We start from the raw sequence: 21,865 nt of genomic DNA on the forward strand, positions 1-21,865 counted from the left end.
TGAGGAGCAGTTAACCATAGTCCTCATAAATCCACCGGAGGTTAGAACGCCAACACAAAGAAAAGGTGTGGGACATCCGGCCGCAATGAGGGCCATCCGGCGGAATTTCCGGCGGCACCTGAACAATCCCGGAAATTAAACATCATCGGGATAGAGTACGCAAATACTGGAAACAGCTAATCAACATGTTGCTATTAACATGTTGTTATACTCTCTGAGCGATAAAATACCAACACATCTTCTTTTCAGCGTCCATGTTGTTTTCCACATTACGACTTAAAGCTCATGAACATACCGAAGTCGGAAGAATGGCTTCTCAACTCAGGAAATGATTGAAATGTGAGGACTGAATGCACCATTGGCCTTGGCGGCGGTCTGCGCTCTCCAAGTGCCATTCTAGTTGTTGCTGATAGAGCTACATTTATTGACACCGGTGTTCATTGTAAGGTTCCTTGTAAGTTAGTCGTTACTGCTTTAGGGAAGAATTGGAAGTTTTTTGTTTGTTTTTAACAAAACGGTTTGCAGCTATGCAGCATTTTAAGGCAGAAAACAGTGAAAACAGTAAAGGGATGACTTACAACAAAGGTCTTGAATTTGATTCATTTTGAATTGGACACCGTACACTGTGCCCAGCACAAACATTCACCGGGAAAGCACCACACGTAATGGCTTTTCAGTTTCCAATAATGGTAATAGGCCTGCCTCACGGATTCAAAACCAACTCCCCATCTGTCCTTTCTTATTATTTAGACACGGTGGCAGTAATATTTTTGACGAGGGAGGAAATAAATGACAATAAAATGTGCTCATAGGTCCATAGACAAAATAATTAAACTAAATATAATATTAAATCAAATAAACCTGTCTTCAGATGTTTGAATTGCATTTCTGGTAAGGTTTAAATAATGGTCTCTATAAGCTGTTTTCAATTGGATCAAGACAGAAGAGTGTGAGTCCAGCTGTAATAGGAAACAGCCCTGTGTCTACTCTGAGCCAGAATTTTTTTCTTTTTTAAAGAAGTGGGTAAGATGAGAATCTGGAGCAAGGGTCACTGGCGACCAATAATCACAAATCATAATAATCTCCATTATTAGGGTTTTAAAATCACTATGAACAAAGTGCCTGCCTGTAAAGTATGTACAAGATTAAGCATCACCAGGGAAGCCAACACAGAGATGTATAGAAAATATAAACAAATCCTTTGAAATGGGAGAGAGAACAATCAAAAGAAAATTCTAAGTCATACTCCAACTAATTAATTAATTTTGAACGGGAAAAAAATTTTGAACGGGAAAAAATCTTTCACGCTGGATATAACACTATCAGTTGTAAAAGAAAATCAAATAAAAAGAAAACCTACTCATTGCATTAATCTATGTAATATTTCTTCAAACAAACCAGAGGAGGGAACTTTTCTCAAAATGTAAACCATTTAACATCACATTTGTTTTGGTTCAACATGCTTCCACATGGGGGAGACATGCTCCTCCCAACTCCAACCCCCTTTTTCTTTTTTCTTTTTTGGAAGAAAAAATGTAGAAATACATAAATATTTCCTCTTTGTGGAAGTCTTACAAAAACCCAGAGCTCTAGAAACAGAGAAACAAACAACAAGCAATGAGACAGTCAGAGACAGAGGGGGGAGTGGTAAAGAGATATTTCCAGGAGTAAGAAATAATGAGATTGGAGCAAAGGAAGAGCAAAGAGAAAACACCTCACTCCGCGACACTTCTACTGTTTGTCAACTATTTTCCTGCCATGGATCCGTCATCCCAGAAGTTACTCTAAAAAGGAAAAACAAGGACGCAGAGCAGAGACAGGCAGAGGAGGGAGAGAAAAGCAGTAAACCTTGGCTGAGGTGAGGAAAAAGCAGTTGTGTGGGAGAGCGGAGGTGAAGAGAGAGTAACGCAAGGCAGGGGAGTGGAGGAGTGAGGCGCCCCGTTGCTTCCAGAGAAGTGAGACGGGGAAACGGGGAAAACAAGAAGAAGAGAGGAGTGATAAAAAGCCGGGAAAGGAGGGAGAAAAGTTGCCTGGACATGGGGCTTTGTGCTGTTCTCCTCATCTGTCTCTCCCAGGCTGAGCTCGGGAGAGTCTGGGCTCAACAGCATGAAGGTAAGCCAACATACAGGTATTCACGTCTTCTAATTTTTACACCATTTTCACGGCATTTCTTCAGAATAGACTGCCAAGACAGCTTCCAAATATTCAGGTTAAAAGAAATATGATATGACCTGAATTTTTGCCACTAACTCTGACAACAGGTAAGCTGGAAAGATTTTTAAGGCACTTTTTTTGCGTGGATTTGCTTGTATGTGTGTGTGTTCATATATAAGTGTGACGCTAATAGGTCCCTTGACATTTCTGTCTGTCTGTCAGTCACAGGAAGCACATGAAAGAATTGTGTGTGTGTGTGTGTGTGTGTGTGTGTGTGTGTGTGTGTTACATAAAACCTTTCCGAATTTGAAAAAACTAACTTTTGTCAATGAGAGCAGCAGCTCAGCCTACAGAGTAGTTCCATCTCAAAAGTTTCTTTGCTTTTCTATATTTGCTTTATTTTAGGCTGTGTCTAATCACCAAAATGCTGTGCTTGGTTGTTCTGTGCATCATCTATACGTATGCTCCATTCCTGTGGGTGTGTGTGTATGTAGGAGTGCATGCATGTATTTTTGTTCTCCTTGGAGATACATTATTTTTAGCCAGCCCCCGTTCTTCCGCTGCTGCTGCCGCTGCCGCTCCTCCTCCTCCGACAATCAGTGGTGCTCCAGTTTCTCTGGCCTATCCTGTGGTCCCAGTTCCTCTGATCAGGGCCCTAGCTCTGCAGAGGACAACTGACACACTGTGCACAGACCAGAGAGACAGATCCCCTCCCCTGACATAAGACAACTTAAAGTACGCTAACATTTCCACGCTCATCTTCACCACTAAAATACGCTCCCAAGTTTCAGTTCATGTTGTCAGCCTCAACTCTGGACAGCAGGTGTCCCTATTTTGGGCCTTCCCCCCCACATCCTGATAACTTCATCTTAGTGCTTGCTCACAGCAGAATGTAGAGCAGGTCTTCTCTTAATATGTAGTGCTGTAGTGACTACCTGTGCTTGAGGGCGATGCATTTGTACCATCCACACCGGTCTCACGACTGACTGCTGACCACGCCACAACATTTTATTGCAATCTGTCCAGTAGTTGTTGAGATATTTCAGTCTGAACTGAAGTGCTGGAGTGACAGACAGGCTGACAATGCTGACAATGTTATTTTCCCACTCAGGTCTTGTGCCTTTTTTATGTTTTGCAGGGGGGGTAGCTAGAAAATCTGTCACACCTCCCAGTGCAGGTTGCATGAACTGCTGTGTGACCTCTACTGTTCAGCAGGTCACCAAGATCCCTATACAAAGCTTATCCAGCATGTCTGATTATACCATGTGTTAATGGCCAGATAGATTTATAATACGCATTTTGGCATGACAACAAAATGAAAGACAGGAGATTCCTGGCTTTAAATTGTTGTACCAGACATCATGAATTGGATGAGTCATTTGATACTGAATGGAATTTAGGGACAGTTCCCTTTAAATTGCACATCATTTTTCATGAAAGCAGTTTCCAAGTGACAGACAGCGATGATTGAATGTTTGTGTGCAGCTATTGATTCCAATCCAATTTAATGTACCTGCTGTCAGCACAGATTTAAGAAGTAGATGCTAAAGGTTGTCAAGATTATTGCCTGAAAAGAACAGGGGAAGTACATTTAGGAGTACCATGAAGACAACTTGATTCACATTGATGGATTTGATCGGACAGGCCGTACTGATCAGTTAGTCACGGTGGGCCTGTGGTTGCAGACAAAGGACCTGAATGAGCTAAAAATGCCATAACGCCGATATTTTCTCCGATACCTTTTCAAGGTGGCCACCAAGAATATCTTCAGACACTTATTATTTTTTCCAAAGGGAATATAAATATCCCATTAACATACATCAAAGACCACAAAAAGCCCAATCATCATCATGTTAATGTATCTTTCAAATACTGTACAAAATTGAACCCAGGTTATCAAAAACTCACATCTGTTATCTGTGGTATAAGTGTGGGATATGTTTAATCTCTAAAAAGAATTCAATAAATCTAGATTTTCCTGATGAGCTAGTGTACATTTCCTACCGTAAAGTAATATCCTATTGTGAAAACTATAAATACTGAAAAAGACCGTGAACTACAAATGGAACAAACACCATCTGGAAACTGGAACTACATGTCAGCTGCACTAAAAATGGAAAAATCTGTTCCAAATGTAAACGAAAAACAACTCCATGACAGTAAATTAAACTTTCTTTTTTTTTTTTTTTTTTAAACGCGCCTGATCCGTTTATCCATATTTATCTAAACGCTACATTTTTTTCTTCTCTTTGCGGGTCCTTATCAGTCCAGCTGCCAGTGTTTGTGATTGTGTGTTATGGTTACTGCTGTTCCTCTGAGCGTAAGGTGCCAAATGGCTTCCTCCAACGCCATAAGCTCCAGGCTGGTTTTAACACAGATCAGCACAAAGTCCAAACATAATAAAACCACTGTGCTAAACTGCAATGACACACACACTGACATACATAACTGTGACGTTGTGATTACTGTTCCATTAAGGATTCTTTTGCCAGTTTGCAGGTGCTTTGCTAATCCTTGTCCTGACGCTGACACAGAGTCTCATCTTGTACAGCACCCAACACTGGACTGCTACAGGGTCAAGACTTTGTTTGCATCTTGAGATTTAATAATGTTTTCTCGGCTGTGTTTTGGACAGTACATAATGGTTCAGTCTCTTCAGCGTATCTGTCTGTGGAGCAAAGATGTTGGCCTTCTGTAGATAATTCACTTTTCCTTTCCAGGACCAAGTACATGCCTTTGTGCCCCCAGTGTATCCTCGCTTGTACTTCAAAGTGTTGTGCACTTACCCAGAAAGAGCTTATTTTCAGAGGAAATGTATTCTTCATCCAGCTGAACAGACTGAAAGGCCATTTAGCTTTTGTCTCAGTTGAGGAAACGTGGCTTTTTCTGTCTAGTCAGTTTTGTCCGGTTGCTGTCTACCATTCAAAAGCTGCTTTCAAATAGTAAAAATGTGTCTGTCATCAACGACAAACGATAGATAGTTCTGCTAAAGACATAAAAACTAGTAATGAAAGAATGCCCCAGAGCAACTGCACATTTCTGGAAAAAGACAATGAGAGTAAAAGATCAGGGGAATGGAAAATAGGTGCGTGGGAGACTGTAAAGGGATTAATGAACACAATGAGTATATCCATAGCACGCTGTATATGGTTCAAAATGCTGTGGCCTAGTTCGATGAGACTCCCAACACCCACTAGATTTATAAAGTGGTTGCTGCAATGCAGACGCAGATGTATTGGAAACTGCTGCCATGCAGGTGCCATATTCTCAAAACAGCTGTATATTTGTTAATCATTCAAAATAAATCTGCAGGATTAGAGGGGGTTTGTTTTGTGCCCTGTTTCAAATTCACCAGGATGTTTTCACTCACTCACTCACTCACTCACACACACACACACACACACACACACACACACACACACACACACACACACACACACACACACACACACACACACACACACACACACACACACACACACACACACACACACACACACACACACACACACACACACACGATGCTGCAGAGGTCAGCTTAACGCAAGTCCTTGCAAAGTACAGCCCACTCTTAATACTTTTTAGCACTATTTTAGTTGGAAGTCCATCCGGGCCCACATGCACACAGTTATACAAGGTTAGATTTGTTTCAGGAAACACTTTGTGTTTATAAAGCAAAATCGAGAAGTGACCTATAAAGTGTAAAGGCTGCAGAGGGATGCATGCACAATCGTATACTGATGCATAGTCCTTGATCTGCCACCTCCAGTCTTCCTCCCCCTTAAAGCTCTTCCTCCTCCCTGCTGTTTGACGCCTCCTCAGCTGTTTAGTGATGAGTGCTGCCAATCTGACCCAATTAGAAACCTCTTGTTCTGAATCTGTGGAAATAGCTTTCTCTGCATCGTAATCAAACAAGATTCCTCATTAGAGATATTTCCCCAGTGTGTGGGATAACCTTTCTGTTTCTTTTCTCCTGTCCTATTTTTAATCTTAAGCCTTCTTTGTTTTTTTCATCTCTACCAACAGAAAATTCACTTAATTCAATCTGAATGCAAAGATAGCACACCCCAATTAGGTAAAGCTTTCAGTGAGCCTAAAAGAACTTCATTGAATTCTGACGATAAAACTTGTCTAGTGGTTTTACAGCATCTGGCCAACAAATAGTCCTGCACATAATCTCCCGTAAAAAACTTGTACCGATTAAATAAACAAGATATAGTGTGTTAATCTGTGAGTCTTAAGGCGCTGACACACCAAGCCAATAATCGGCCGTTGGACAATCTGGCGACGTCGGTGACTCGAGTCTGTTCGGTGTGTTCAGTGCCGTCGTCCGTCCAAGGAGCCGTTGGCCTTCATTTTGGCCGATTTTACGGGGGCCTGGTTTAGGGCTGGGCGATAAAACGATAACGATATGTCTCACGATAGACACGTAATCAATAACAATAGAAAATGCGGTCGATAAAATGTTCGATAACTTGTTTTTCTTCATCAGAAGAAACCAGAGATTGTCAAGCAAGTTTGGTTGCATGAACAAAGGCACTCGCTCTCTGGTAACCTAGCAACGTAGGGAGTGACACTCTAACAGCCAATCATGTAACAGTATCAAGTTTGGTTGCGCCACATCGCTGTCTCGTGTTCTTCAATAACAGAACCGGCGTGGAGTGATAAGTGGAAAGTGAGTGCCGCAGCGAGCGAGGAAATTGTTGATAAAACAAAAGTCAGTATGGCAGTTTTTGGGGATTTTATAAGTCTGACCGTAGTCAGACCAATGTCGTCAGACCGTCGTCCCCACCAACACTGGTACTACCACAAACTAGTTTTACCACCTTAGCCGCGCTCACACTTTCGAGCACAGCCGTATTCGCCAGCAACGTCCAACAACATCTGCAGCTGTTACACCGCACAAGCAGCAGACCGCCATGGAGAGGTACTCTGCATCAGCGCCTTACTAAACGCTACAAAGAAATAACGGAGGCAGACATGTCTGTTCAGAAGCCAGGTTACCAACCTAGCACTAAACCTGCAGAAAATAGTTTCTCAGGTTTCTTATATTTAACATTTTGCACTATTTTATTACACTTTATGAAGCATTTCTTACTTATTCTTTAAGTTTGCACCTTAATGTTAAGAGATAATTGTTAAGTGTTCATTTTGATTTTAGACCTATGTTTACATTTTAATTATTTGAGTGTTTTCCATGGTAGTGTTGACATTCCTGCTTTATAACTGAGGGGATTATAATCAGAGGAAGGTTAAGTTTAAAATAAAAATGTTTAAATTTAATATATATTTTTCTCCTGGTCCTTATTTTAAATAGGTCATAAAAAATATCAATAATTATCGATATCGACCGATATGAAACACTTATATCGCGATACAGTTTTCAGCTATATCGCCCAGCCCTAGCCTGGTTGACACCAGACCCTTCTCAGCTGTAACTGAGAGGGGGTCTGGGAAAGGTTCATTGACAGTTCATTTCCAAAGGGGCGTCACCAACGGACACTGCTCAAATGCCTCTGGGCACATTGGATAGTCCAACCAATCAGATCAACAACGCCGTCATGTTGAATGTAAACAAAAAGCTACTCGCCGTCGCTGCGCTATTGTCGTCGCGTAAAGCCCGCCTCAGCAGTTGTGATTGGTGCCTCGATTTTGGGGACATCGGAAATGGGTTTGAATGGGCTCTTCGCCAGACTGACTTACAGAGCAAATCTCAAATTTGCCGGAAGTTCGTCAGGGTTTACCCAGGCTAGGTGGGGCGGGCACTGCCGGCAGTCAGACTCAAATGAGCCATCTGATTGGTAGAGTGCTAACCCGGAAACGGGGAGAGGAACGAGCGTCTCTCAAAATCTGGCCAAAATCTTTTAAACTGACCTTTGTTGAGCTGAAATGAAGACACATTCAGCAACTGCATGGCCTATTTCTAGCTTAAAATGTTTTCAGAAACACATTTCTGTGAACTATTTTAGTACAATATGAGATCGTATTCTGAACAAGCCGCCATGACAGTCTGGCTTTGAATTTCCAGAGAAATTAGACCCACGTGATGCGGTCGTCCAATCAGCTGTCGGTTTTCATTTTTGGGCGACAATACAGATTAGCGCCGCCTGCTGTTGTGGAGAAGTATTCATCTCGTCGCTTCGGTGTGTTACGAGGCACTTTTTTGACCAACTCGGGGAGACTGATCAGTCCAACTGCCTTTTCTGCCGAGGGTCGGCCGTCTGGTTCGTGTGCCAATTAGAGGCTGGTAAGCAGATTTTGTTACCTTTACATAGAGCCAGGCTAGCGGTTTCCCCTGGTTTCCAGTCTTTATGCTAAGCTAAGCTAACTGGCTGCAGCTTCATATTTACCATACAGACATGAGCGTGATATCGTACTTCTCATCTAACTCTCAGCAAGAACGCAAATCAGCATATTTCCCAAAATGTTGCACTATTCCTTAATGGACAACTACTTACGTATCATCTGCTTTTTCCAACAAATAGCAAACAAAGAGAGCCCAAATGGCAAAAATACATTAAGTTAATAAGCAGTAATATTTATGTTTCCACACAAAGGAAAAATATAATTTGACCACATAGGTCAAAGGACTGTAGAAATCCAAACATTACACCTGTATGTGATTGTTAAACATCTAATTTCTAAACATTGGGCATTAATCTGCTGCTATAACAGAATCCACACTCCTGGGAAGGCTTTCCACCAGATGTTAAAGTTGGCTGTAGGGACTTTTTTCTTATTCAGCCACAAGAGCATCAGCGAGGTCTAACACTGATGTTAGGTAATACAGATCAGGTCTGGCTCACCGTCAGCGTTCCAGTTCATCCCAAAGGTGATGGATGGCGGTTGAGGTCAGGGCTCTGTGCAGGCCAGACAAGTTCTTTGACACCAAACTGGGAAAACTATTTATGCACCTGGTTTTGTGCAGGGGTTGGGGCTGTAGCATTTTAACTGGCACAAACTGACTAAAAAAACAGCTCCACACTACAAAAAATAAAATAAAAAATGGTGGACCAGACCCAGTGTGTGCACATACTTTTGGTCTTAAGTTGTAAACACAATTTAAATAGAAAGAGGCTGAGAGGGGGGTCTGAACCTCAGGCTGGCTCTTGTCTTTTTCTCTCTCTCTCTCTCTCTCTCAAGATGTTCATAAACTTGCTCTTACCTCGGATCAGTGAACTAACAGCTCACATAAAAGCTACACAGCAAACTGGATTTAACCTTCAACTTGTTCTCCAGTAGGAAAAACAGCAGAGACCTTCACCCGGCTGAACGATCAGCGAGTTCTACTGATCTCACAACTCTGTCTGAAAATGTAGACAGGACACTGAGTCATGGATCAGTTCACTGTCAAAAAAAAATAGAAGAAAAGTTCCAAATGTGAAAGGATATAAACATCCATCTATGATCTGTTGAGCAGATGATGATCAAAAACCCATAGAGATGTAGGTGGTCAGCAGAGACATGAATGCACACAGGAATACTTGGCCAATAAAGAACGCTGGCCCCCAAATAAAGGTTGTATTATATTCAAAATTAGTTCATAAGTACCTATAGTCCAGCCAAAACAGACATGCTACATTATTAGTTTAAAATGCAGAAATTAGAAATACATCATGGCAGATTAAAAAAAAAAAAAAAGGCAACCATGAATCTGTTTTTATTGGTTTTACGAGTTGGAGTTTTCTCTGTCTTTGTGTGAGTTATTGCTCTAAACATGGATTACATTTACTGTGGGCATGTCTGCCTGTTAATGATCCAAATGATGGTAACCAATAATGAGCTGATGTGACCGCAAGGTTTAAAACTGTTCCAATTCTTTTAAAGACAACATTTTTTACCAGATAGTCTCAGAGCTCTTTTCACACGTTTTTGAAATCATGGACAGAAGTCAACGATGATGTTTTTCTCAAAGGGCTGGAATCTAGAATTGGGTGATTTATCAGGTGAATACTTACTACAGCATGTAGAAGGTATGGTAAGAAAAAACATCTGGGCCCAGCAGAGTTCAGAAGACATCTGTGCGTTCATGCAGGGCCGACATGTGTGAAAACTGTTCAGTCACCATAATGCCTGTCTTGTTCTAGATGCACTGAGTGGGACTACTCTGCAGATGACTGGGGTTCTGTCCGGTTTACACAGAACCAGGAGGAACCAGCAGACACCAAACAGACACAGAGAAGCCCGCAACACTGAAGGAGGAGGACTTGATATCAGTACCCTGCCTGACAACATGACCCGCATAGTGGTGAGATCCAAATAACTGACCCTGACACAAAATGTAAATAAAGAAATGTCACAAAAACATTCTTTCCGATGTTTTGGGCTCGCTCTCACTGAATCACGAGGTTATGAATGCATGGTGATATTTTTGCAATGTAGTCTAACATTAGACCGGGATTACCTCACTATAGACGATGCAGCTCTTCTGTCTCTCCTCTCCCGTGCTGCTGCTGGGGCATTTGGGTCAAGTGGCATCGGCACATGCAGTTCAACATCACATCTCCTCAAGTCCTCTAATATTTCCTCATTTATGCCATCAACTCATCCATGATTCATGGAAATGTTGTGTAAAACAAGGTCATATTTTTCCTTGTATTTATGTATGGTTTGCAAAAATGAGAACTGCTGGGTCCGTGAGATGAGAGAAGCAAAGTGTATGCGTGGTGTGCACACGCTACATTATGGCGAAGCATGCGCCCTTAAACTAGCATCTGAATAACGCGCCACTGACTTTAAACCAGGTTTTTCCTGATCTGTGGCAGAATTGTTTTCTGAAACTGCAAATTAGCACTAGTGAACGTTTGCGCCGGAACTCCTCTTTTTACCGCCCCTGGGAGCGCAAGTTCATTCCCTAATTTACCGACGTGAGTCTGTAGAGGGAAAAGTCCGCTGTGCGTCGGGTGCAAAATAGGAATGATACATGCGTCGATGTACAAAGGCAATTGCGCTGGGTGCAAGATAGGGCCCTTAGTGTACCACTGTGCTGTCTTGTTGGCTACGTATTGTTTTAAGTTTATGGCAGCTGTGTGTAGTAATACTGCCCAAGCAAAATCCCCTTGGGGACAATAAGTACATCTTATCTTAAAATCCTTAAAAACAGCCTCTTATTTCTAGATGACAAACGTAGATTTTGCTGGGTGAAATGACAACTGTAGCTGGCAGATTTGATCAGCTGTAGCGTGCCAGCGAATGCAGTATTTTTCGGTTTTAAAGAGAAACTTTAATTTTAAGGATAAAGACTAATTGGTTGGTTTGGCAAATGGTTTGGTTAACCACCAAACTTCTGTTAAAAAGCAGCGCACAGCAACTTCCCTGAGCTTTTCTATGAAACCATCCAGGATTGTCTCGCCCAGAGTGGATAAAACAGAGCTTGATTTGTGATAAAGTGCTATCCAGATTAATGAGGAGATCATCATCCTACATAACTAGCTAGCAACCTAGCTGCATCTGCTAAAAAAATAGTGATGCACAAATTGCCAAAAAAAATAGTGACCTTGGATGAGATGGACACAGCTCTATTGACTGACTCAAAGACATGAGTGTAGCTTTTGTTTCACATGAAAATGACGTAGACGTGACGGATAGGTCACTGGCTCAAAGCTTTGAGAGGAGGTTATTGTTATTCTTTCAGGTGGACTTCTCCTGTGCCATTTTCCACTCTTTGGCTTTTACAAGTGTGTTTGAGGTTTTATTTGTGTCTTATGTCCCAGACTCTTCTTTCACTTGAATTAGCCTCAGTAAAATTCAACCCAAATAAATTGTGTTGTACGCTCTTTTTTTTGTATTTCCTCTCCCTCCAATTCGAAATTGAAAACAGACGACAGTCTCGTCCTGCCAACTTACAGTGTTTGTTTAAGCGTGAGTGTGTGTGTGTGTGTGTGTGTGGGTGTGTGCATGTGTGTGTGCTTATAAATGACTCACTTGAACAAGATCACATGTAACTCTGCTGTTGCCTTTTTGGGGGGAGGTCTGATCCCAATTTCCGAAACCCTCCACCTCTTGTCCAGCGGGAATCTCTTTAATAAATCAGTCAGCTGTGAGGGAAAAGTGTATGATTTTTCCCTTCTCCTCACCTAGAAATCCCACCCCCCCCTCCTCTAGAAAACATTGGCTGGTGTCAGGCAGTGAAGATGGGAGAATAAAAGTGGGTCACTTGCTGTATATGGAGCAGCCGGAGAGGCAGTGAGAACGCTGCATTTAACTGCTCCACTTTCTGAGCCCACACTAAACCCCAGAACCATTGCTCTCTGTCACCTTCAAGTGTGGCATACATTAATAATGCCATCAAAGTGCAGATCTGTATGATCTGTACATCAGAGTACTGTATGCAATGTGTAAACAGCTCCCCCAAGTGGAACTGTTTGGACAGAAATAGAGGAGATAAATCCCAGATGTTTGGTGCGGTGGTTCCCAAATAACCCCTTAACACAAAACATCTCTCATAACCCCTTTTCGATTGGATGTATGTCTTTGATTTGTGAGCAGATCAATCAGAGGATGAAGCAAAAAAAAAATACAAAACACATAAATAAACAAATGTTCCAGTCAAGGTATTGACTGGAAGGTATATCAATGTAATAAAATGGTTTTTGGCCTGATGATGATGTAACTAAGAATGCTTTGAGGTTTGTGGAGGAAAGAGACCACTCTAAGAAAAACACATAAAAGAGGGTGAACATACTTATCTCACACACGTTAATTATGTCTAATGTATTATCTATGAAATAGCCAATAATCTAGGGCTATAACTGACAAGTTAATATGCACTACCTGCCAATGTCTATATACAACACATAACACTATGCAGACCACTAATGCTGTAAAATAAAGGCATACTGGGTTTAATTTCTAGAAAATAATTTGAATCACAATCCCAAAACTGGTAAGAGAATTTGTAATTATGTGTGTTCCTCACATCATTCAGCCCTAACTAGTACCTACAATAACTGGTACCTACAATCATTTAAGAATTGTATGGCAACAATTTTATGAATCGTGAAATAGTGATATCATTATAATGCAAATAAAGACTGTTAAACCCACTCTAAAGTACCTCCCCATGAATGACCCGTTTCTCTAAGGAGGACACCCAGCAGTACTACACATGGAAGAGTTTTGGTCCAACAGACGGACGGACGAAGGACTTGTGGGTAGATCTGAACTCGCTGCACAAGAGCCAAGTCCAGATCCACGGCATACTGTCTAATGCACACCGACAGGCAGCGGTGAGATCGATCTCACACACACACACACACACACACACACACACACACACACACACACACACACACACACACACACACACACAACACCAAGCCATGTCTGATATGTTTTCTTTTCTACAGAGGGTGGCACTTTCTTTTGACTTCCCTTTTTATGGACACCACTTGAGACAAATTATTGTAGCAACTGGTGGTGAGTTTCACTTTACCTTATTTGATATCACAGCAGCGTTCATCTATTGTGCTCTTCCAATCAGGAGATTGGACGTCTACCAGTGTGCTCAAGGAGACTTTGTCCTACCCTGGGGAAATATTCAGGCATAACATTCTGTAAATCTGGTTAATTCTAAATGCCTTCATTTTTTGTTGGATTTAATTGCTTAAAGACTTGTCCTTGATTTGTTATTGTTTGATTCAACATTATGCTAGGCTAATGGCTGTGCAGTGGATGGGAATGAATAACTTGATGTGGAAAATTAGTGTAATTTTTTTTCCACAGCATAGTATTTTTTAATCAAGCTATCATCTCATGATGTTTGTAACATATACCTGCTGCAAACAAACATTACAGTACATTGCTATTGTTTGAATTGCTGTGTTGAATTGAGCATTGTGGTTGTTCATCCTATATTTCCCGTGGATGCGAATGGATTTAGGTAACATCACGGCAACTGTGTGTCACATCATAAGAAGTTGTTGTATATCGGGGGAGGAAATGGAATATTTTTCCATATGGTATGAAAATCAGTCGTCAGACTCTTGAAACCTGCTACAGATATATAACCTCTCACAGTGAACAAAACGCCTGCTGCATCTCATAACGATAATGTAACTAACAAAAATTAAAGCAGACTTGTTATTCTGTGGATTGGTTTCCCTCCCATATAGAAATAAATGGAAAACAATGGTTAGTAGAAGGGCTTGGTATTATTAGGCCTTTTCAATATCTGAGTTCCTGTACCGAAACAATACATTTATCAATACCATACTTAGATACCATCTTATACTGAGAAATGTAAATTAAATTAAAAACAAACTTTTTAGGTTTGACAAAAGAACCCAAATTTCTCCAATGTTGTTCACATGGACAAGTCGTACAAGAACTTTGCATGAATAAAATGCTCTAAAACAATTTCTACATTTCTATTTTATTTATACATACATTTTCATTTAAATTAGGACGTATTTAATCAAAGATTAAAAGTATTAGACCAAGGCTTTTGATCATTTTCACTCATATTTTGTGATGTATTATGGTTTTATATGAAACTCTACAGCATGCAATAAAAAAAAAAGCAGCCATTGTTTATGCTAAGTTTGTAGTTAACATCTGTGCCTGCGTTTCCGCCCAGGGTTCATCTTCATGGGGGAGATTACTCATCGAATGCTGACCGCCACACAGTACATTGCGCCCCTCATGGCCAACTTTGACCCCAGCTTCTCCAAAAACTCAACAGTGAGGTACTCGGACAACGGTGAGCGAGGAGCTCCTCTGTGAAGTCGGTAATGTTTGGAAGCGCCTGGTTTTCTTTAACCAGCCCCTGAATCTTGCTCTGCAGGTAATCTGTTTGTGGTGCAGTGGGACAAAGTCCAGCTTAAGGACAGAGAAGCTGAAGGACCTTTTACTTTCCAGGCAGTCCTCCACAGAAATGGAACCATTGTTTTCAACTACAGAGATGTAGGTTATGGATTTCAACTTAACTGCTTTCTTCATCATCTGTGCACTTCCACAGCTGTTAAAACAAACACTGCTGTTATTTTTTTAGATCCCTGTACCGGTGGAAAAAATGAATTCCACCGAGCATCCAGTGAAAGTGGGACTGTCTGATGCTTTCATGGCACTCCTCCCCTCCTCACAGCTCTCAGGTGAGTTCTCAGAAATAAAATTAGTTTTTGTTTTGTTTTTTAAACACAACTGACTTTAAAAAGTATGGAGACGCATTGCTGCCACTGTGACGAAGATAATCAGGTTTCTCGATTCTGTTTCTTCTTATGACAATATGTTCATATTTTTCTTTTATTATAACATATAAACCTCATTTCAATTTCACCTCAACATTATTTCATAGAACAAAATACCAACTTTCAATAAAAAAAAAGCCTAAAGATAAGACTTTTGCCTATATTGCAAACACACTAACATTTTAGATTTGTCTTGAAGATGCAAATCGCCGTACTATCTATGAGTATCATCGTGTTGAGATTGACATCACAAAGATTGTTAGCAGATCTGCTTTCGACTTCACACCTCTGCCCAGTAAGTATCCTTACAGACCAGTGTTTATATGAGAGCCTAGCCTCATTATTCACCTCTCTGACTCCAGGACACTGTGTATCTGATTCCTCCAGCTTGTCTCCAACACACATCCTGTGATCTCTGCCTAACATCCAACTTGACAACCGGCTGTGGCTGGTGCAACATACTTCAACGGTAGGAAGAAATTCCGAAAGGTTTACCTTGTAATGAAGCCGCAGAGAGCTTGGCTCTTCTCATTTTGTTCTGAGTTTCAGATGCTCGGATGGTATCGACCGGCACAGACAAGAATGGTTAGATTATAACTGCCCTGAAGAGGTGAGACACATTTCCCAGTTATACAACAGAGAAATGAGCAGCTGTTTCAGTCTTTCCTGAGTTATTCCTGTGGGCATTCACTCAGGCAAAGGGCAAGTGTGAGGACTACATCCCGGTACTACCTGAGGGATCTATGAGCTCCTTTAACCAGTCTTCTCCAGGTCCGACACCTTCTTCAGCAGTGATCGAAGACCCGCCTGTCACTAAAGGTAAACCTTCTCTGAAACAGACTCCGAAGGTTCATCTCAGTCCTTCTGGTGGTACATTGTCTGGAGAAAGACGAATCCGGATCCCTGGACTGGACTTTTGTTTGACAGTTAACGTGTGACTTGGATTCAGCTTTCTCCAGAAATAATGACGATTGTTTGGTTTGGTTTGACGGTATTATAATATATTTATAATAGTACAACATATCAGACTTTGTCAGGGACAGAACGCTCAAAGTCCTGGGGCCTTTACTACGCAGCAGGATTTGAGGATTAGTGAGGTGACTTCAGGTTTAACCCAAGGGTTTTCTGTGTTATGGTGGTGGTTCATTTCTGCCGTGGTTACTTAGGCTGCACGCCTAACCTATCCTATTTTAGAGTCTGTTGTTTTTATCTTGTTTATAGATGTACTAATGGTAACTACAATTAATAGTCGGGGCTGCTATGCCATGTCATCTCCTATAGCAGGGGTGTCAAACTCATTTTCACTAAGGGCCACACTGGAAAAAGAGAATCAAACCAAGGGCCAGACATTGACGTGCTTTTGTTACTGCATGTCACTTGTTTAACATTTTGGTAGCTTTTTTCCTAATTTTTGTTGTTTTTATTCCGACTTTTTTGTGGTTTTCTCAGACATTTTGTCACCTTTTTCATGTGTTGCTTTTTCCGACATTTTTGTACGCTTTTTGTTGACATGAAGCCCTACAAAAGTCATATTTTGCTTTGAATGTCAGGTAATTGCAGTTTAAAAAACACTTTCCTGTGTTTTTGGTTAGGCGCACAACTAGGCAGGCCAAAATATGTGTAGCCAAATTGATATATATGGGCCGGATCTAAATCTGCAAGGGGCCAGATTTGGCCCGCGGGCCTTGTGTTTGACACGTGTCCTATAGGGATCTTATCTTAGCTTAAATGGGTACTCACATGTTTAGAAAGACTGTGGCAGTCCTTCAAGTGCTTGTCCAGGCGAGACAAGCTGGGAAAACATGAACTACATCTGCAACCTTTTTGACCTCACTCAGTCGCCACAAATCGGGCTGATTTTGGTCCACTTCTGGCTTTTTTTGCAATGGCTAAAAAAAGACAAATAAGAAGGAGAAAACAATTCAACATCCAAAAGAATTACTAATTCTTATTATTATGTAGTGAAAACAGGCATTTGAAATCTGACAAAAGATTACCGACTGTATGAGCCTAGAGTAGCCTATGTAAGACCAGTTTTCTCAACCTCTAGGATGCACATTTCATAAAGGTTCCTATGTGTAACTTTTTACAAGTATTAATAGTTTTTTATTGCCAATGGGCAAACTGATTGTAAAGTAACTTTAAAAAAAATGTGACCTTCCTGGAACTGTATAAATAAAGTTGAGTTGAGTTAATGTTTTCTCGAGCGTGAATGAAGCATTTACCAATATGCTTTATCTTAAAAACACATACCTATTAATTGACAAGTACAACAGACCTCTTGTGGTCAGTGGCCTTGCTCAAAGACACTCATACCCATAGTATCCCAGCAGGTCAGACCATACACATCAGGAATGACTCTTAAGCTGCAGACACAGACGGCCGACCCTCGGCAGAAAAGGCAGGCCCAAAAATGAAAACCGACAGCTGGTCTCACCGGAAATTCAAAGACAGACTGTCATGGCGTCTTGTTCAGAATAAGATGTCATATTGTACTAAAATAGTTCACCGAAACGTGTTTCGGAAAACATTTTAAGCGAGAAATAAGCCGTGCAGTTGCTGAATGTGTCTTCATTTCAGATCGACAAAAGGTCAGTTTAAAAGATTTTTGTCCGATTTTGAAATACTCTATTCATGCTCATCACGCTCCTCGTTTCCGGGTTAGCACTCTACCAATCAGATGGGTCATTTGAGTCCGACTGCCGGCAGTTCCCGCCCCGCCGATTCAACATGTCAAATTGGCCAAAATGAAGGCCGACGGCACCTCGGATGGACGACGGCACGGAACACACCAAACAGACTAGAGGCACTGACCTCGCCAGACTGTCCAACGGCCGATTATCGGCTCGGTGTGTCAGCACCTTAAGGTTACAGTCACCTCTTTAGCTGGTCACTTCTACATGCAATAACAATCTGTGCTTTCCTTCCTTTCAGATATACAGACGGGTCCACCAAACCATAAGGGGAAAACAGGGAACTTGGCCATCATAGCAGGTGTAGTGGCTGCGCTGGTTCTGCTTGTAGTTCTGACCTTACTGGCTGTCTACTACATCAACACGCACCCTACAGTTGCTCCACCGTTCTACCTCATGCAGGTGAGAAAAAAACAAATGCATGCATTCTGTAGTCACGGTTTATTTTTCTGTTTAAAGCTGCTGTAGGTAGAAAGCAACAAACCACCAGAATTTTAAGTAGAGTGAGACCTCTTCCTGCAGCTCTCCCTCTTCCCTCTCTGTCTACATGTGCAGAACAGCCAATAGGAATGCTCTCTCTCTGAAAGGACCTGTGATTGGCCAAAGTCTCCAAATGTTGTTAAGATTTTTGCACACAAAGAGCTTATAAAATATGTTTTCTTATAAAGTAAACTACCCAACTATATATATATATATATATATATATATAGAAATACATAAGTACAGATTAAACGTTTAGTCGATTTATGGATTAGGCGATTGACAGAAAATTAATTGGCAACTTTTTTAAATTTTTTATACAATTACAATTATTATTATACATTTTTTATAAGACATTTCATGGCTCCAGCACCTTCATAAATGTGACAAATTTCTGCTTATCCTTTTATTTATTTTAATAGTTTTAATACATATGTAATAATTTAGAAGTTTGTACTATTGGTTGGACAAAAAAAAAACATTGTGAGGGTGTCACTTTGGGCTCTGAGAACATTTCTCACTATTTTCCAAACAATCGATTAACCGAGAAAATAATCAGAAGATTAATGCATAATGAAAATAATCATTAGTTGCAGTCCTATAAAGAATAGTTAAATCTGCAACAGTAAAATGCTGCTTTAACATTAATGCAATAATACACAGTCACAGGGGACCTTTTTCATCTTTGACTTTTAATACTTAAAGTACATTTTCCTGTTTATACTCACATAGTTTTGCTGTAGTAACATTTTAAAAGCAAGACTCTTACATACAACAGAGTATTTTTACAGTGTGGTATCAACACTTAAGTAAAGGATCTGAATACTTCCTCCACCACTGCATGTTTGTCTGCTGCCTAGCCTTTAAGCAACTACTGTCTGTTGTTCTTAGCGACGCACCAATAACTACTGGCCCTCCATGAAGTTCCGAAATCAGGGCTGTCACTCCAGTTACGCCGAGGTCGAGCTTGGGGGTCATGAAAAAGATGGTTTCATTGAAGCTGAGCAGTGCTGCTAAGAGTCCTGGACATGCATGATTCAGTCAGAAGAAGAAAGGACACCATCTTGAGGACTGCAAAGTTATTACAAGGGGATGAATATGGACGATCAGGCCGACCATCGACACAGGGTGTCCCTACTTCTACCTTGGCAGATGGACAGTGTTGACTGACTCTTGTAGCTCTTGCCAACTTTTTCTGTGTCTTTTGCTCTCTGCCATCACACAGGGGATCTGCCATATTATTCAAGGGTTGGAGGGTCTGAGAGGAAGCCGACTGTACAGAAATGAGATGCAAACGTGTAACTGTACAAAAAACACATCAACGTAAGCTGATGTCAGGGAATGAATCGAACTAGCCTTCATACTGCAAACCAACATACAGCTCAACTTAACCATGTGTTTTTGTTTTTATTGAGTTTATGGAGTTATTTTTGTTTCATGAAACTGTGACCAACAATTGGCTCATAGAATGTTATATCTCTGTGGACTTCAATATAACAGATATTTAGCTATGTACCTGATAGTGATTATAATGATCATCTTGAACTTCTCTGGAGAAATATTGTTTGGATGAATTTTAGAGACATCAAGTTATGAGAGTTTTTGTTATCATTTCTGTAAATGTCTGCTAATAAAAGCTGATGGTGAACGTTGATAATCTCATGCTTGGTGAAGAGTTGAAAACAAATGGTACGGACCACCTTGGCCTAAGTTTAGACTATGCATATCCACCACTGATGACTGATGAAGGGGAAAAGCTGTCAGGTGAATGCCATCAGGCAACAAACTGTTTATTTCCATAATACGGATGAGCTCTAAACTGTCACATGAAGGAGCCCATAAAACTACAAGAAAGTGAACAACCCTCACATTGATTCCGAATTGTCCCACAGACAAAGGACAAAGGAGACGCTTTAATTACAAAAACTCAGCTATGCTAGCTTTATGAGCAATTTACACTCCTGCATCATTTAGAGCTTCCTGGCGGGGAACATCAATGCCTCGTACGGAAACAGCACAGGTAATACATCCATGACAGGACCCCATCCTCTGCGCAGCTAGTTAGCACTGCTGCTAACTTTAGTTGCTCTTAATTGGTCCTATACGCGTGACACCAGTTACCAGTCCAACAAAAAGAGCCCAATTATCTTCGCATATGACAACCAACATATATATACATTACTTACAGTTCGATGAACGCACGTTAACGCGAAAATAGTGACACATGGGACATTCATTGGCCACCTAAAAAACCTTTAAACGTCTTTCTGAAGTAGCTAATTACTGAAAGTAGTGCAGGTGGAATGTACCATTCTAAAGCGGGGTCTGGAATAGTCCAAGTGTTGCTAGCATTAATAATGTAATATTTTAAGAGGATTGTAAAACAATCATTGCACCACAGCAACGTTGCGAGGGTAGGATCGTACGTTAGCACAGACCAGAGTGCTAGAGAAATATTTCTCTCTCTATGGCTCTGGCACAGACTATATACACTAACAGCACGTTAGCTGTCAACTGCCTAATAACCTCACGTCAATGGTAACCAAAGAAGTTAATAGCGGTAACTCTTCGCTTTGTAATGTTGTAGAAGAAGAAACTCGCAGTCAGGAAAAGAGGGGGCACCCGGATTTGAACCGGGGACCTCTTGATCTGCAGTCAAATGCTCTACCACTGAGCTATACCCCCGATGCGTTACTTCAATGAAAGGCTAACTATTAACTGATAATCAACGTGTGTTACCTGGTGTTACTCAATGGTGTTATTCTGTCTCTGGGTGGAACAACGGTCTGTTTATTGCATATATCCCCGCACTACAGTACGACGCGTGTTACCACAGTAAACTACTGTAGCGTAGCATTTAGCCTAATTCCACAGTGAAAACAAGATGGCAGTAATGTTAGTCATTCTCCAGCAGATGGCGTCAAAATAGACTGATACTGTGGACTTTGATCTCATTCACAGTTTGTTCGGAATTTGTCGTCAAACTTTATAAACTATTAGAGTTGTACCGACATGTATGTGTCCATACTTACTGTATTTTAGTTTGATTGTAGAGCATTACGGTAAGAGGTCATGCCATATGTCTTATATTCTGTGTAAATTGCTGGTCTTTTTAAGGTTATTACGGAATCCTCTTTTTTCTCATTTGACGCTGCCTTCAGGCGCTCTGAAGAAACCCGTTATTTACACCTCTCAAGTGAGATACTTGAGAGGTATAAATACAAATCAATGATGACAGTTGTCTTTGTTGTTGTTGTTGTTGTTGTGATTTTATACGCTTTATTTTACGTTGTGAAATTTCAACATAGAGCCTTTGAGGATTTGAATTGGTAGCCTACTGTCTGTTAACTT

The 21,865-nt window shown here is 40.9% G+C and overlaps 2 protein-coding genes and 1 non-coding gene across 6 annotated transcripts in view; 1 reads left to right on the top strand and 2 right to left on the bottom strand.

Annotated features, from left to right (window-relative positions):
- LOC114548190 (dickkopf-related protein 3-like) overlaps nucleotides 1–21,642 on the bottom strand; it is a 29,516-nt gene extending 7,874 nt beyond the window's left edge. For 3 of the 4 annotated variants that reach the window (XM_028567987.1, XM_028567986.1, XM_028567992.1), the window contains exons 1-4: nucleotides 20,701–20,783; nucleotides 17,082–17,230; nucleotides 13,589–13,681; nucleotides 12,079–12,191 (exon numbers count right to left, since the gene is read on the bottom strand). The gene's annotated coding sequence lies outside the window, so the exon portion shown is untranslated. Of the gene's footprint in view, nucleotides 1–12,078; nucleotides 12,192–13,588; nucleotides 13,682–17,081; nucleotides 17,231–20,700; nucleotides 20,784–21,546 lie in introns of those variants that run through there. The other variant, XM_028567989.1, reaches the window with a different exon arrangement.
- Nucleotides 1,520–20,166, top strand: LOC114548178 (plexin domain-containing protein 1-like). Its single transcript, XM_028567964.1, has 13 exons — nucleotides 1,520–2,112; nucleotides 10,242–10,402; nucleotides 13,239–13,382; nucleotides 13,503–13,572; nucleotides 14,732–14,854; nucleotides 14,939–15,057; nucleotides 15,146–15,245; nucleotides 15,541–15,636; nucleotides 15,729–15,810; nucleotides 15,891–15,951; nucleotides 16,037–16,160; nucleotides 18,276–18,436; nucleotides 19,406–20,166. The coding sequence occupies exons 1-13, from the start codon at nucleotides 2,037–2,039 to the stop codon at nucleotides 19,529–19,531; spliced, it is 1,443 nt and encodes a 480-aa protein (XP_028423765.1). The 5' UTR covers nucleotides 1,520–2,036; the 3' UTR covers nucleotides 19,532–20,166.
- trnac-gca (transfer RNA cysteine (anticodon GCA)) lies at nucleotides 21,128–21,199 on the bottom strand. Its single transcript has one exon. It is a non-coding gene; the product is annotated as a tRNA-Cys (tRNA).
- Nucleotides 21,643–21,865: the final 223 nt, after the last annotated feature.

Source organism: Perca flavescens, chromosome 21 (genome assembly GCF_004354835.1).
Source record: "Perca flavescens isolate YP-PL-M2 chromosome 21, PFLA_1.0, whole genome shotgun sequence".
NCBI lineage: Eukaryota > Metazoa > Chordata > Actinopteri > Perciformes > Percidae > Perca > Perca flavescens.

Coding starts and splice junctions, on each gene's coding strand:
- LOC114548178 (XM_028567964.1), top strand. CDS start 2,037: ATGGGGCTTTGTGCTGTTCTCCTCATCTGTCTCTCCCAGGCTGAGCTC. Junction 13,573..14,731: donor AATTATTGTAGCAACTGGTG/GTGAGTTTCACT, acceptor GTTTCCGCCCAG/GGTTCATCTTCATGGGGGAG. Junction 16,161..18,275: donor AGACCCGCCTGTCACTAAAG/GTAAACCTTCTC, acceptor CCTTCCTTTCAG/ATATACAGACGGGTCCACCA.